Raw genomic sequence first — 13,314 nt, forward strand, 5'->3', positions numbered from 1 at the left:
ATATTAGGATTTAATCCATCACATCATCACTCCCAAACTTCTGTATTTGTTCTTGGAGCACAGTCTAAACACAAAAAAGCAAAGGCTAAACATTTCAAGCCACTTAAATAAGCACGGAAGGAGCAAGGTAAAATCTAATGCAAAAGTTTAAAGTGTCTTCTTACGCTTTCTTTATGATATAGTCTACATGCTCATTTTAACATCCCAAGTTCATCTGTAAGTGATCAGAAACGTAGTTGAAACACAAGAACAGAAGATTTACCTAGTGAGTCATCAGAGTGCTTTATTTTATAAAGCCTTGCTCATGTTTGGAGTGTAATCTAAGCACTAACATACAATAATGAGTCTTCTTTGCCCTGTCCAAATAAACAGTTTATCAACAATAATGAGTGACAAAACTGCTACACAGACAAAAAGAATGCTTTGTTGTAAATTTCTAAAATTGTCTAAAAATGTACACTAATTGGCCGCAATTAAATATTTACTCAAAGTACGTGTACCTCATTTTTAGTTCAGGGTCTTGCTGTGGCCTCACACTTTAAGAAGCCGCAGCATACTTCAGGAAATGAAACATGGGTGATAAATGGAGACAACCGGGGTGTACAGGGAGAGAACAAAAAAAAAAATACCAAGCCACAGTACCAACTTATTTAAATACATACAATACAAAAGTATACACATACATTACAGTGCTGCAGACATCACTAAGTCAAATGTAACAAAACAAAACAAAAAATAATCCTGAAGGAAAGGTAGGGGAAAGGAGAATAAAATTAGTACACAGCAACAGGGATAGTATTGCCTTTGGCCACTGAAGAGAGTGTAATGGGTTGCTATTGTATAGGCTCCTCGGAAGTAAAACACTACATACATTATGCACAGTTGCAGGCTTAACAGCACTGACATTAGTTGTGGAGAAGGCATGCTGGCACTCCTGATCTGAGTTAGAAATGATGACGGGGAGGGTTTGACTTCTTTTAAATTGCCTATAAAATCTAACAATTTCAATAAAGAAATTTCAAAGGCACAGCTTTAGCACAGTGTATAAGTAGATAAACTTTAAGCATATGTAAATTTGTCTTTCAAGCATGGAGTCTGTCAGGGAAAAATACAAGAAGAGAAGAAATACAATGTCGTGTTTTAAAAATTTTAAACAAGTTAAACATGATCAGCACAGTTTTAGGCAACGTACTATACAATCAGATTTGAGTAGATGGTAGGACAGGCCATTTTGTTGACGAAAGACGACCTTGGGAAGAATCCCTCTGCAATAACCTTTCTCTTTTTATTGTAAAAGAGTCTTTCACGGAGGTGAGCGAAACATTCACTTTAGTACACTACTGCACGTTACACCTTGGAAGATGACAAACATTACTTCATTTGTACTGCAAAATAACTTTACATGTAAACTCAAAAATCATATATTGTACACAAGTCTGAAATTCAGAAATATCCCTGCCTTCCTAATAATGTAAACAGTAAAATTCAGGGTTAATTTTTAGAGGGATAATCTATAATAAAATACCACTGTTTAAACAGTACAACATAAGCATTTAAACTTCAAATTCCCATTAAATTACAAGAGAATGGAGTTTCTATCAGTATGCACATCTCTCGTGGGTGAAAGATGTAGCTACTATTGCCCAAAACTATGCGCGTCTTCAAATAAGCTTTTTTCCACTTGTAACATTATTAGTTCCTATATTGCAAGAATAAAAAACAAATGAAAACTTCAGGTAACAAAGTAAAAGAAGCAAGGTTTTTCCCTTAACATAAGTTTACTGTAGCAAAAATGTACACACAGCATGAATTACATGTTAGCTCTTCGTAAGATAAGAGACATCAGCTCTCAGGTGTCTGAAAGCCTGAACTTCCTGATGCAATGTGCTGAAAAAAAAAGGAAAAACATAGGAGACAGAGGGGAAAAAAAAAAAAAAAAAAAAAAAGAAAAAAACCAACTGCAGTGAACCTGATGGGAAAAGCCTCCGGCACCAAGGGCTTACTGTTGCAGCTGTTTTTTTAAGGAGTGCCAGTGTGCATGGTATAAGTGTAACATTCGCAGTAAGGTTTTTATTATTATCATCATCATCATGAATACTGTCATGTATCTTTTAGTTCAAAAAATAAACTGATCCACAGTTTACAATTTGATATCAATATTGTAGATTTAACATGCATTTACTCTTCCCCACCCCCACCCCACACCTCTTTGCTCATTTATTCCGTTTCAGCTGGTAGCATCAGAGTATGACTGTCACAGTGCACTCTGAGTAAGCTGTTCTATTTATTTAATTTAATTATTATTATTTTTTTTTTGCACACACAAAAGAGTCAGAAATAGCTAGAACTATGCTGGGAATATCAGGCAGCTGTTAAAGCGAGTATTCCACCCCACTTCAGTCATCTTTGCCAGCAGATGTAAACAAAGGGGTTGCTTTCTGCAAGATGAGCGCTTCTCTGAGTTCCTTTTTTTCCGTACACTTGTAGCCACTGCTGTTGTCCCCAGGTCTTGTGTCTGTCCCATGTAACATGAGAGGTTACGTCAAGATGTTGGCAATAAAGTCCAAGAAGCGCTTTGAATACTGTTCAGGATTAACGGTTGAAATTTCTGCACCAGCCTATGCGGAGAATTGGGAGGGAAGAGGAAAGAAGGAAGAAAAAAAATATTTTATTCAATGCCTTGTCATAGACAGCGTTACTTAATGCATTTCACTTGCAGTCCCAGAACGAGGTACTATACACAAAATCTAATAGCTTCCACAAGCAAAATGTTCAGGATGCCTCTCCAGGCTCCATGCCAGAACAGGGACGCTTGTATGGTGGTTGGTGCTCACCACCACAACCCTGCAATATCCACCTTCCATTTCTGAATAGCATTTTTTGCTCCTCTTTACTCTCACAGTACTTCAGTCTCCTGTATAATTTCTACTGCACTCACTTAGCCACGCTACCCACAGATTCTGGTCTCTTGAGCAGCGGTGTCTTCATGTTGAGCAGACTGAGTTACTGTAGTCGGATCTGGTGTGTCACTACTTGCTTAATGTGTTTTGCTATCTGAACACTAATTAACCTGCTTTGGAACACATGGTAACAATGAGTAACATTTTTTCAACAAATATTCATCTAAACCTGCACTCCCTGAAGAAGCTGTACAATTGCTACTTCAATGAGGTCATAATTTCATTCATATTTTTTATTGGACATTTTCAGAGAATTAGTCATTTATATTTATATTACTCATTTATATTTATATTTCCTCATTTTACAAAAGGGAAAAAATGTGTGCATGCAATTACTGAACATACTTCAGTGTCAGGTGGTTGAGGATGTAGACAGTGAAAGAAACAAAATGTTTACACGAAAGTAATGTTCTGTAGTAAGTTCTAATCACAGTCAACTTCCACAATCATAGCTGCTATTTGCAATATAACTTTACCCCCTACTTAAGCCAGAAGCATGATTTTTTAAGTCTGCTGCTTTCAACGTTCATTAGTAATTGCCAGATAATGGTCTGCATCAACTTTCAGCTGCTTTGAGAGCACAGAGATTAATGAGCATGTTGTTTTGGAGAGACAAAAAACACCTTCTGCAAGCCTGTCCAGGGCTTATTGCTAAGCGTTCTAAATCACTTTCTGTTGGAAACTAAAAAGCTCTGAACTCTTTGGTTAAACCCCCCCACAGTGCCCTGATCCTTGGATACTTAGACAGAGGAGGGGTTTTAGCCTCACAGATGATTAAGCTCTTTTAAAAGAGTTTATGAAATTTGAACCTTAAATCACTATATGGTGATAATGGAAGATACCAATCTGAATTCTGCAAGACTGGGCTGCTTCACCATGGTTCTTTGGTGTCTGCTGCTGGACAGCAATTTCAGTCAAAAATAAATTAATGGTAGTCAAACAGAAGCCTTCACTGAATAGTATCCAGGTATTTGGTATGTACATTTCATACTTAATTTTGCAAAGCGGACTTTTTAAAATGTATTTTTTTAATGAAACCTTGTAAAGTGAGCCGCATTATATGCTGAGGAATTAACTTTCAACAGGCTATACCCAATAATGAAACCATCACTAGGGCCCTGCATCTGGAGTAAGATTCACAACAGCTTTCACAGAGTTTCATACTGGAACAAGTGCCTGGTGAACAGCTTTGTTTGCAAGAATAAGGTGCATCACACAAACATAGTACAAAGCCCTAAATAGGCAGCATCTCATTAGTCTTCTTTATGGGTAAGAAAAATGTGTACAGCTGAAAAGGGAGTTTTACGTATAGTATGTAATGTGTAGCTTTACTATAAAAAAGTAATCTGTACTTTTGTATTACTTATGAAACCAGGAAAAAACAATTTCCCCTTTCCACAGATCTCCTGGACTGTGCTATATTACTGTACTAAACAACAAAAATGCAGAACTATAAATGGTATCAGAGAAAAAAAAACAGTAACAGATACTTACCCCATGCTTTACCGTTTTTGCAGCATGGGCAGCTTTCTTTTTTGCATCATAATGAGTAAGAATGTCAATAATGGCCATAAAGTATATTTCCTTCCTAGGTGCATCTGCAAAGGGCAAGTACATGACAGTAAGAATGACTTTTGAGACATCTTAGTCATGAGCCCTCCTTCTAACAAAGGAGACTTAAAGATCAGTCAGCAGCTCAGGCAGGTTAATGTCAGTCAGAATCACAGTTCTATAAAGACCACAGGCTCAAGATGTTCTTAACTGAGACTTTAACTGCACTCGTATATGATTCAAAACCCCTTGAATGAGCGTAAAATAAAACATCAGCATACAGAATACAAATTATTGCTCACTTAATGTGGATTTCAAGTTCCTTTGTGGTTATGCAAACAAGTAGGGAAAAACTAAGTTTTTTTTTTTTTTAAATGAAAGGTAGTGCTTCTGAGTCAAGAAGAACACATATACTTTATTTATAAATAAGAACATGCATTTATCAAATGCTGATGACAAAAATAAACAATTTTCCTGTCTTGAACAGCTGCTGAGAACTACAGTGTCTGAACAGGTAAGCAAGTATATGGGTTGATTGTGCAGTAGGTGAACTACATGACTGCACCCTCACACATCACAATATCTAAGAAATATGTTCAGTACCAGAGCTGAGCATTACAGATGTCTTCTGCTTTCTCCAAATAGCTTGATGAAAAAGTTTGGTGTTTGCTTACACCAAACAGCTACCAATTTCCTCTCCTGCAGAGTGAATTTATATCATGCAATGTTACTTTGCCTTTGTGTAGTTGTGAGGTGCTAGGATTCTGGTGCAAGAATCAAAACATCTGAACATGCAAATATTTATTACTGCTTACTTTCATGGGATTTTATTCCATAAACATCAATAGCTGGATCAAATTCCCCTGGAGCCAAAGGCAGCGAGCTGTTCAGCGTATTTCCTGGGCTGTCAGGAGGAGTTCCAATAGGGTGGGTCCCATCACTTTCACCTTCGTCTTCTCCATCGTTCTCTTCACACTCTACTTCTTCCTGTTCAGCTCTTTCAACATCATGAATTCCAACCAGCAAGCTGTAGTCCATGAGTTTTAGCTGAGCAAGGAACTAGGAAGTGATAATAAGCAATTTATCAATATCACAGAAAAACGTTAAGATCAACTTTCAAATACAATAAGTTACACGATGATGCCATCAGTCAAGGACGTCAGTGCTTCTGAGAGAAGCAAAATGGAGGATTAAGTGATAAAGCTGGTAAAAAGGTACTTGAATTTATTAAGATATACTAACAGCACAGAGGTCAGTTGCAACTTATACTGAGAAAAGCTGTAGGACACTCTCCCAAAATCCTCAGGGAAAAGTAACTTTTTGTGTGAAGACCAGTGTCTGTCACTCCAGTCTGGTGTTTTAATTAGGGCTACTCTGCTAACCACTCAGTGCCACACCTCCGTGCATCAGGCTCGTGGGCTGCTCAAGCTGGTGCTACGTTTGCCTCCTCACGCCCTGTTCAGCCTTGTTAAAGAATCAAGCCAAAATGTTTAAATATTCCTGCAGCGGAAATGTAGTGAAGGTTTACATGAAGAAGAAATGGAGTGGTGCTGTATTCCCTTCAGAGTGAAAGGTTCCCAGTGTAAGCCACATAAGCAAAATGTGAATAAAAGGGTATTTTTGAATAGAGGCTAAAGATGGGAGTTTGAAGAAAACTGGAAAATGAACACAGTTGGCCATATAGACAAATTGTTATTTCAATTGACTGGAACAGAAAAAGGCAGAAAGTTAAGAGAGGGAGATGGAAATAAGAAATGTATAAAAGCAAGAAGAAGGGATAAACAGTTCAAGGGTGAGGGGCAGGCAGGGCAGCGCTGTGCTGCAGCTTCAAAGCGATCCTGGGATTTTGAACTTGCCATAGGATGACCCGTGGAGCCTCTGCTTACGATATGCACAAAGAGAGCCTGAAAATACAAATTGTTTCAGCTTTTAGAAGCTCTAAAGGGCTACAAAACAGAAGTTAGAGCAGACCAGAGGAGAAGGGATTTAAGGCAGATTTTGGAATAGCAGCAGGGATAAATGAGTATAAAAACACAGGGAAATAAGAAATAGTCGTCAAAATCCTTATTCTGAGAAGAGAGAGGAATCAGAGATAACAACATGACTCTGAATTCAAGTGCTGGAAATACCTTATGAAGAGTGAGATTGAGAAGAGGTTTTAAGAAGAAAGAAGAAATTGGTTTCTAACCATTTCAATATAATAACGCAGAAGATTGTTCACAAGACTCAAAGAGATCTGGGCTGGTAGAGATGATATACAATGATATACAAGAAGAACAGATGAGATTGGCCAAAGGCGATGGAGTGGAAAGTGGAGGAGTGGAAAGACTCCAGGCACATCATTAGGTACTTGATAAATATCGAGAGAGAGGAGAAAAATCTACCAATAACCATAAAAAATAGCATGAAAGAGAACAGACCCTTGGGAAGAAGAGTGAACTGCAAATTAGAAGAAAATGGGTCTTGGGGAAAAAAAAAGTGTGCTGCTGATGACAGCAAAAAGATTTAGGAAGATCAGCACAAAGAAAAGATCATCTGATTTAAAGTGGAAAAAATATCCTGATGTGCTTTTTCTCAGGACAGTTTCAGTGGGATGAGACAGCAGGAGAATGAAGCAGAAACGAACCGAGAAAAGTCACAGAGAAGAGGCCATCAAAACAGCAGCAATGTGCCTGTTTGAACACGACAAAGAGATGTAAGAATCGATTGTGAGAAAAATACAGCACAAGAAAAAATGTTTAATGACAAAAAAGAATGGATACCAAGTCATATACTTTAGAACACTACTCCATAACATGTTTAACTGTGAATACTGCCTCATAAGATACTCGTATGCCAAGTGCTGTGCATTTCTTTTCATTGTAGTAAAATCTGAGTGTCTAACATTGGATGCAAACTGCATGCTACTAGTCTTCTAGCAAGGGCAGAAGGACCAGTAAAGCAAAACAAAGCTGAGGAATAGGGTGCTGTTGTTAAAATCAGGTGTCAGATCACTTCACACTAGTGGTCTACATGTATGTTTAACGATGCTCTGTATAAATTTCAAAACCATAAAACACAGCCTCTCAAGACATTATCTGGAATCTGCCATTGTATTTGCAATCCAGTAAATGATGTAGAAGATAGCACACACAGTCCACATTCTGCAACAATTAAGTATCTTCTCTATTCCTTGCACATGTTTAAGATGTTGTCTGCAACCTACTTAATGTAAAAGCTTTAGTCAGCAACTGCAGTACGGTAAAAGGTCACAAAAATTTAGCTCAAATATACCTATCTCTAGAGCTGTGACATTGACAGAGCAGTTTTCTAGCACAATGCTCCAAATATAATATAAGCACATATTGATATTTTACAAAATACTTACATTTTCATAATTATCATCATCATACATTTCTCATCTTTATGATAATGGGAAATTAGATTTCTTCAAAAGCAAATGATTGCGAATTCTAAAGTTCCAGTATTGTGTTCAGCTATTGAGCTTTTGAACAACAACAGGACACAGCTCTGAAGAACTAGACCAGTCAATTCACAGAGCCATTCTGATAAAAATAGCTGAAAGCATTATTAAGTCACTGAAACATTTTGCTATCAGGTCTCTTCCAACAAGGCAAACAGATTTTAGGCTTTGAGTATAGGGACTGCAAAACACTGCAGTCCCTGCTTATTATCACTGCTTAGTGATAATACTTTGAATTATGGAAACTGAAGCCAAGTTGTATGAACTAGACAACCCAAAATTTAGTTTACTTGCTGAGTAGATAAATCAGGTATAATAAGTATTACATTAAACTCATGTAGTAACACTTTCTATTAACTATTGACTACATTCAGCCAATTACAAATTTACGATATGACTGCGCTGTGATAATGAGTCCACCTGCTGCACACAAGCTTCTGAGGCACTCTGTTCTGGTGATGCAAAAGAAGATTTAAAACTGCATTACTAATATGAAGCAAATAGAGCATGAACAACTGTAAGCAGGGGAAGCAACATGGGCTACAGTCCATTTATGGCTCCAGCTGAAGTCAGGTAGGCTTGGTGTACCTCCACCTGTAAAATACAACCAGCAATACTCACCAGGGGCATTTGGAGGTACTGTGCTTGTAAAGCACTTACGTACCAAGTAGTACCATCAGTTTAACATCACATCATCAAGGCAGGGACAAAGTATGGCCATCAGCTATGCCATCAAGCCATTTATCACATCAGCAAAAGTAGTGATCAACTCCTGAAAGTTTAAATTATGCTTCATTTAAAACAGTCAGTGCTTACAGTCCTGCAAACAAGAGCTTTCATTTATGAATTACAGGTATGGTTTCCTGGGCTAGCTGTAATTTGGCACATATTTTTACTACATGTAACTGAACAGGTGCACTCTTACCTCAACGTCCTTTTTGAGCTTCTCAAGGAACATCTTTTTGTTATTTTCATCAATGTGAATCTTTTGGCCATCATTAATAAAATCATTGTCTTTGAACGTCGGCAACTCTTTGGCCTAAAATAAACAAAAACTACTGTAAGAGCCAGAACACAAACAGAAGCACATTGAAGTTGCTGGTTCAGCATGGGTACAGAGTAAAACCTTCCCCAACCCCACCAGAGCTAAACCTTCAAGCCTTCCAAAATGCAGAAGGCTCTCCAAGGCCCAAAAGAGGGCATTAGCGAGCTGTCACAGCTGAAAGCCCCACCACTGCTTCTGCAGTTGAAGCAAACACACCTCCACTGCATGCAGCTGTTCATAACTGCAAACAGAAACCCATTTCCTTAGTTTATCCACACTGTGAATAGCCTAGAAGGTGTATATTTACTGGGAATGATGTAAATTTTAGTGAGACAAAATACCAAACTCAGCACTTCATTTGCATCTAACCTTCAAGTCCATGCTTCTTCCAAGATGTCATTTGTCAAAGTGACTGACAATAAGTGAAGTTGAAACACAATCTGTACCTCGTAACAAAGCACTTCTGCACCAGATCTTATAGATTTAGCCAGATTGGATTACATTTTATGTAGCCACCTCAACGTCTGTAAGTGCCTAATACCAAATAACTGTTTATAAAGTATCAAGTGAACATGAATTATGTAATGCTGCTTAGAAGTGGTGAATGTCAGAGAAGACCGCTGCCTTTTAAATCTGTAATTAAATATTCTTGTGATGGGAGCATTAGTTGAATATCTTCATCTTTAACTCTCCCATGAAGCAATTTGCAACAGCATTAAGGAAAGCCAGAAACTCTCACATGAGCACTGCAGATAAAGTAACCACTGGTTTTAGCACTAAGACCCTCAAATGGGCTCTGTTTTCAGAGGGCAAAGACTGAAGGCTCACAAAAGAAACAGAAAACCAACAAAACAAGCAAAAACTCAGTTTCTCTGGGCTATTTGGTCAAGCAACCTGGAAGTAATAGAAACTTCTTCAATCAGAGCCTTGAAAAAATTTGCCCATTAAGACTGACCATCAGCCTTTCTCCCTGCCCTCACCTTTAATAAACGTAAGAGAAGAAAAGGGTTTGTTTATGCAGGAAATACTGCAGAACACCTGAGTCTTCATATGGAAAGCCAATGGGAATGGAAGGCAGCTAACAGCATCCTGCTGGAATGGCCTCCAGGAGTTTCATCAGTAAGACATTGCTTCTAACTTTAACATAGAACTTTTTTTTTTTTTTTATAGGTTTATTTTCTTTCTACAACACAGTAAGGAAAAGCATCACGAAGTTACTTTTCTCCCAAACATATGTCTTGGATTGCACAGCATTAAAATGTCAGTATCAGAGCAGACCCTGCAATGCCTTTCTGCATCTTCCCAATGGGCAAAAGCTCCTTCTGCTGTTGGGCTATGCACACAAGTGGCTCAGTTCCCTGATTGTCCCAAATTATTTTCTTGGACCTGGAATTTATGAATTGCTGAAGATCCCAGCATGCTCCATTTGTTTTAGAGAAGTGACGCTTCTCTTCCAATAACTGTCCCAAACATTTAAACAATTCCCTAAGATTTTAGTAGTTATGAATCCATGTTAAATCCATTGCATCTCAGCACCTATGAACTTTGCAAAAAACTAAGGTCCGTGCCTCACTGCCCTGACATGTTACTGTGTTGCGTCTAGAATTTTATGATGTATTAGAATACCCTCTAGTGTTGCTCCAGAGACTCCGTCTATTTTAGCTGAAAAAGGAGAGGAAAACCCCGCCTCAGGCAGCTGAGATGGAAGCACAGCCGCGTGTCCAGCCCACACGGCTTCCCTGCACGAGTCGCTCTGAAGTGCGCGGCTGCTTCGCTCGCAGGCACCGTTAGGTGCTCCTTAAAGCAAGCAGCGAGTTGTTTACTGCTCTGTGACAGCACGGTGGGAACTGATTTTCCTTCTGGCCTCCACATTAAATAGTTTAGGACAAAGAAGAGTAGGGGAAATATCAGATAAGCATTCTGGACTGGCAGCTGCAGGGATTATCATACGCGATTGAGCAAACTGCCCCACGGACGAGGGCTAACTCTGCAGAGGCGGGGCTGGGGATCCAGGGATGCTGCCAAGGCCAGGGGATGGAATCCAGCGCGTGGGATGCTCAAGAATGGAGAGGAGATTTGGATGAATTAATTTAGGCTGGAACAATAATGAAAAGAATGCAGGAAACCAAGCTCCCTTCCCTTTTAGCACCAAAATCACTGAAACGTCCTTATCTTAGATTATCTTCGCACCTAGTATATCCCACGAGGCAGAGGTTAAAGTGAAACAAGCCCATCGATTCTGAACAAAAAACACACCCTATTAATGCTGTTTAAAACTGGGGGAGGCAAGGAGGAAGGATGTGCCTGTGGTTTAGACACTGACATGTAGGTTCAGCGCCAGGCCCTGCCGCAGACTTCCTGCACAACGCCGAGCAGCTGATGAGACCCTGCTGGGGTGGGAGGGGAGGCGTGCTTTTCCTCTGAGGGCAGGCCTGTCTTCAGCAAAAATAAACCTCAATTGCAAACAGCATTTTGGGAAGATATTACGATCCAGTAGCGCAGGTCCCACACGCCACTCTCACCTTGCCAATAAGCTATTTTTATTAAAACTGAGCTATGAATCTGACACAGCTGCATCTTTTGCCTGTCATCACAAGGCAAGGGGCGCTCCCAAGGACATTGAGGGCAGTGAATCAGCTCTCCCAAAAGCTGGGCTCTTACCAGCCTTGTAGCCTCCCCCGTCCTCAGTAATCACCCTGAGGATTTTTATCTGAGGTCATGTTTCCTCACCCAAATGCCCAGAGCAGTGAAGACTTGGCAAACACGGACCAGAAGAAATCAAAAGCCAAAACTGACGCAGGGAAACAAAAGGGAGGAAGTAAAAGCAGCAGGTACAATATAAGAAACTGGAGCTAAAAAAGCTGTGAGTCAGTGGTTGCTCTCTCACCACGTCACTTGTATGATGCCTCCCAGCCTGATCTATTCCTTTACTAGACAAAGATCTTTTTTTTTTCCTTTTTCTTTCTTTTTTTTTTTTTTTTTTTCCTGTGCTAGGCTATGTAACTCCACATTTACTTAAACCTTAATAGCCCTAGGGTACTGTTGCAATACCAAATAGTACTCATGACAGCCAGCACAAGTAGCAATTCTAGTAGCACTTATACTGAAATTAATGGCTTAAAGTTAATTTGTGAATTTAGGAATTAAAGCCCATGAAATATGCAACTAGGAGGGGCTCTAGTAGTTATTTAAAATTCTTAATGTATGTACTCATATTGAAAAATTCGAACACGGACATTTTCCTCTTATGCACTTGAATAAATACAAAGAAAACCACATTGTAGCAGTTTGAAACACTATCTGAATGAAAAAATTGAGACTTTGCTTTAATGAAATAATTGATATGATCAATTTTTAATGAAGTCTCAACTATTTCCAATGAAGCAAAATCCTTGTTGGAAAAAGATTCTCCCAGAATGTAATTCATTATAATGAACATATTACTATCATTAAAGAACTAAATATTTTAAGAGCTGCACAGGAGATGAACATCTAACTACTTCCACTAAATTAATAATAGATTTTCTTTCTGAACCACCTCCATCATTTTTAATCCCCTACTTAAAGATGCAAGGAAGGCATACATAGACAAACACAAATTTTACAAATATGAAGTATTTACTAAAAAAGCATGCTACCAATACACTTCAGGTTGGCATTCTAAAGTTTGTCAGGGTCACAGACAATTTTAATGACAGGAAGGTTTTACTGTCTTTCAAAAGGCTGAAAAGCAATAAAGGTTTCTTTGACTAAGAAGACAGAATATGTAAAGCCAGATAAAAAACTAAAATTACTGTGAAACAGTTCACTGACTTAATGTTTTTGTAAAAAAAATATTGAAAGGTAAGAACCAGAGGTAAGGTTTAATTTTGGTGTGAACAAGGATCTAATTTTTGCAGATTTCTTATAGGTCTCAATTCAGCATATTAAATATTAATATTAAATTATTACATTATAATACTAATATTAAAATGAAGATTTTTTTTTTCCAAAGGGATTTTTGTACATCATGACCTAGGATAATGATCCTGGCTAGTATTAATGCTGGTATTTTGGAAAAAGTTTGCCAAAATACCTGTAGGACAGCTAAGTTTGAGAGTAAGTCTTTGAGTGGAGAAGGAGAAAAGACTCACTAATTTCACAACCTGGCAGCAATTTCTCACCTAGCAAAAGCAAAGATGAGATTGTAGGAGAAATGCTGCATGGTAATCTTGTTTGTTTGTTTGGAACTAGTCACCAGCTAAGTTACTCACACAGCTAGTAACTGGCAAACAGTTTATAACTTTTGGAAGTGG

At 38.5% G+C, this 13,314-nt stretch overlaps 1 protein-coding gene across 2 annotated transcripts in view; it reads right to left on the reverse strand.

The window, feature by feature from the left end:
* Window positions 1–263: 263 nt before the first annotated feature.
* The window catches only part of PIP4K2A (phosphatidylinositol-5-phosphate 4-kinase type 2 alpha), a 107,752-nt gene continuing 94,701 nt past the window's right edge, over window positions 264–13,314 (reverse strand). For both annotated transcript variants that reach the window (XM_027450634.3, XM_027450633.3), the window contains 4 exons: window positions 8,900–9,013; window positions 5,327–5,570; window positions 4,455–4,558; window positions 264–2,618 (listed from right to left, as the gene is read on the reverse strand). In XM_027450634.3, the coding sequence (XP_027306435.1) occupies window positions 2,538–2,618; window positions 4,455–4,558; window positions 5,327–5,570; window positions 8,900–9,013 (543 nt within the window). In that variant the 3' untranslated portion in view covers window positions 264–2,537. The remainder of the gene's footprint in view (window positions 2,619–4,454; window positions 4,559–5,326; window positions 5,571–8,899; window positions 9,014–13,314) is intronic.

This window comes from Anas platyrhynchos, chromosome 2 (assembly GCF_047663525.1).
Source record: "Anas platyrhynchos isolate ZD024472 breed Pekin duck chromosome 2, IASCAAS_PekinDuck_T2T, whole genome shotgun sequence".
Taxonomy (NCBI): Eukaryota; Metazoa; Chordata; class Aves; order Anseriformes; family Anatidae; genus Anas; species Anas platyrhynchos.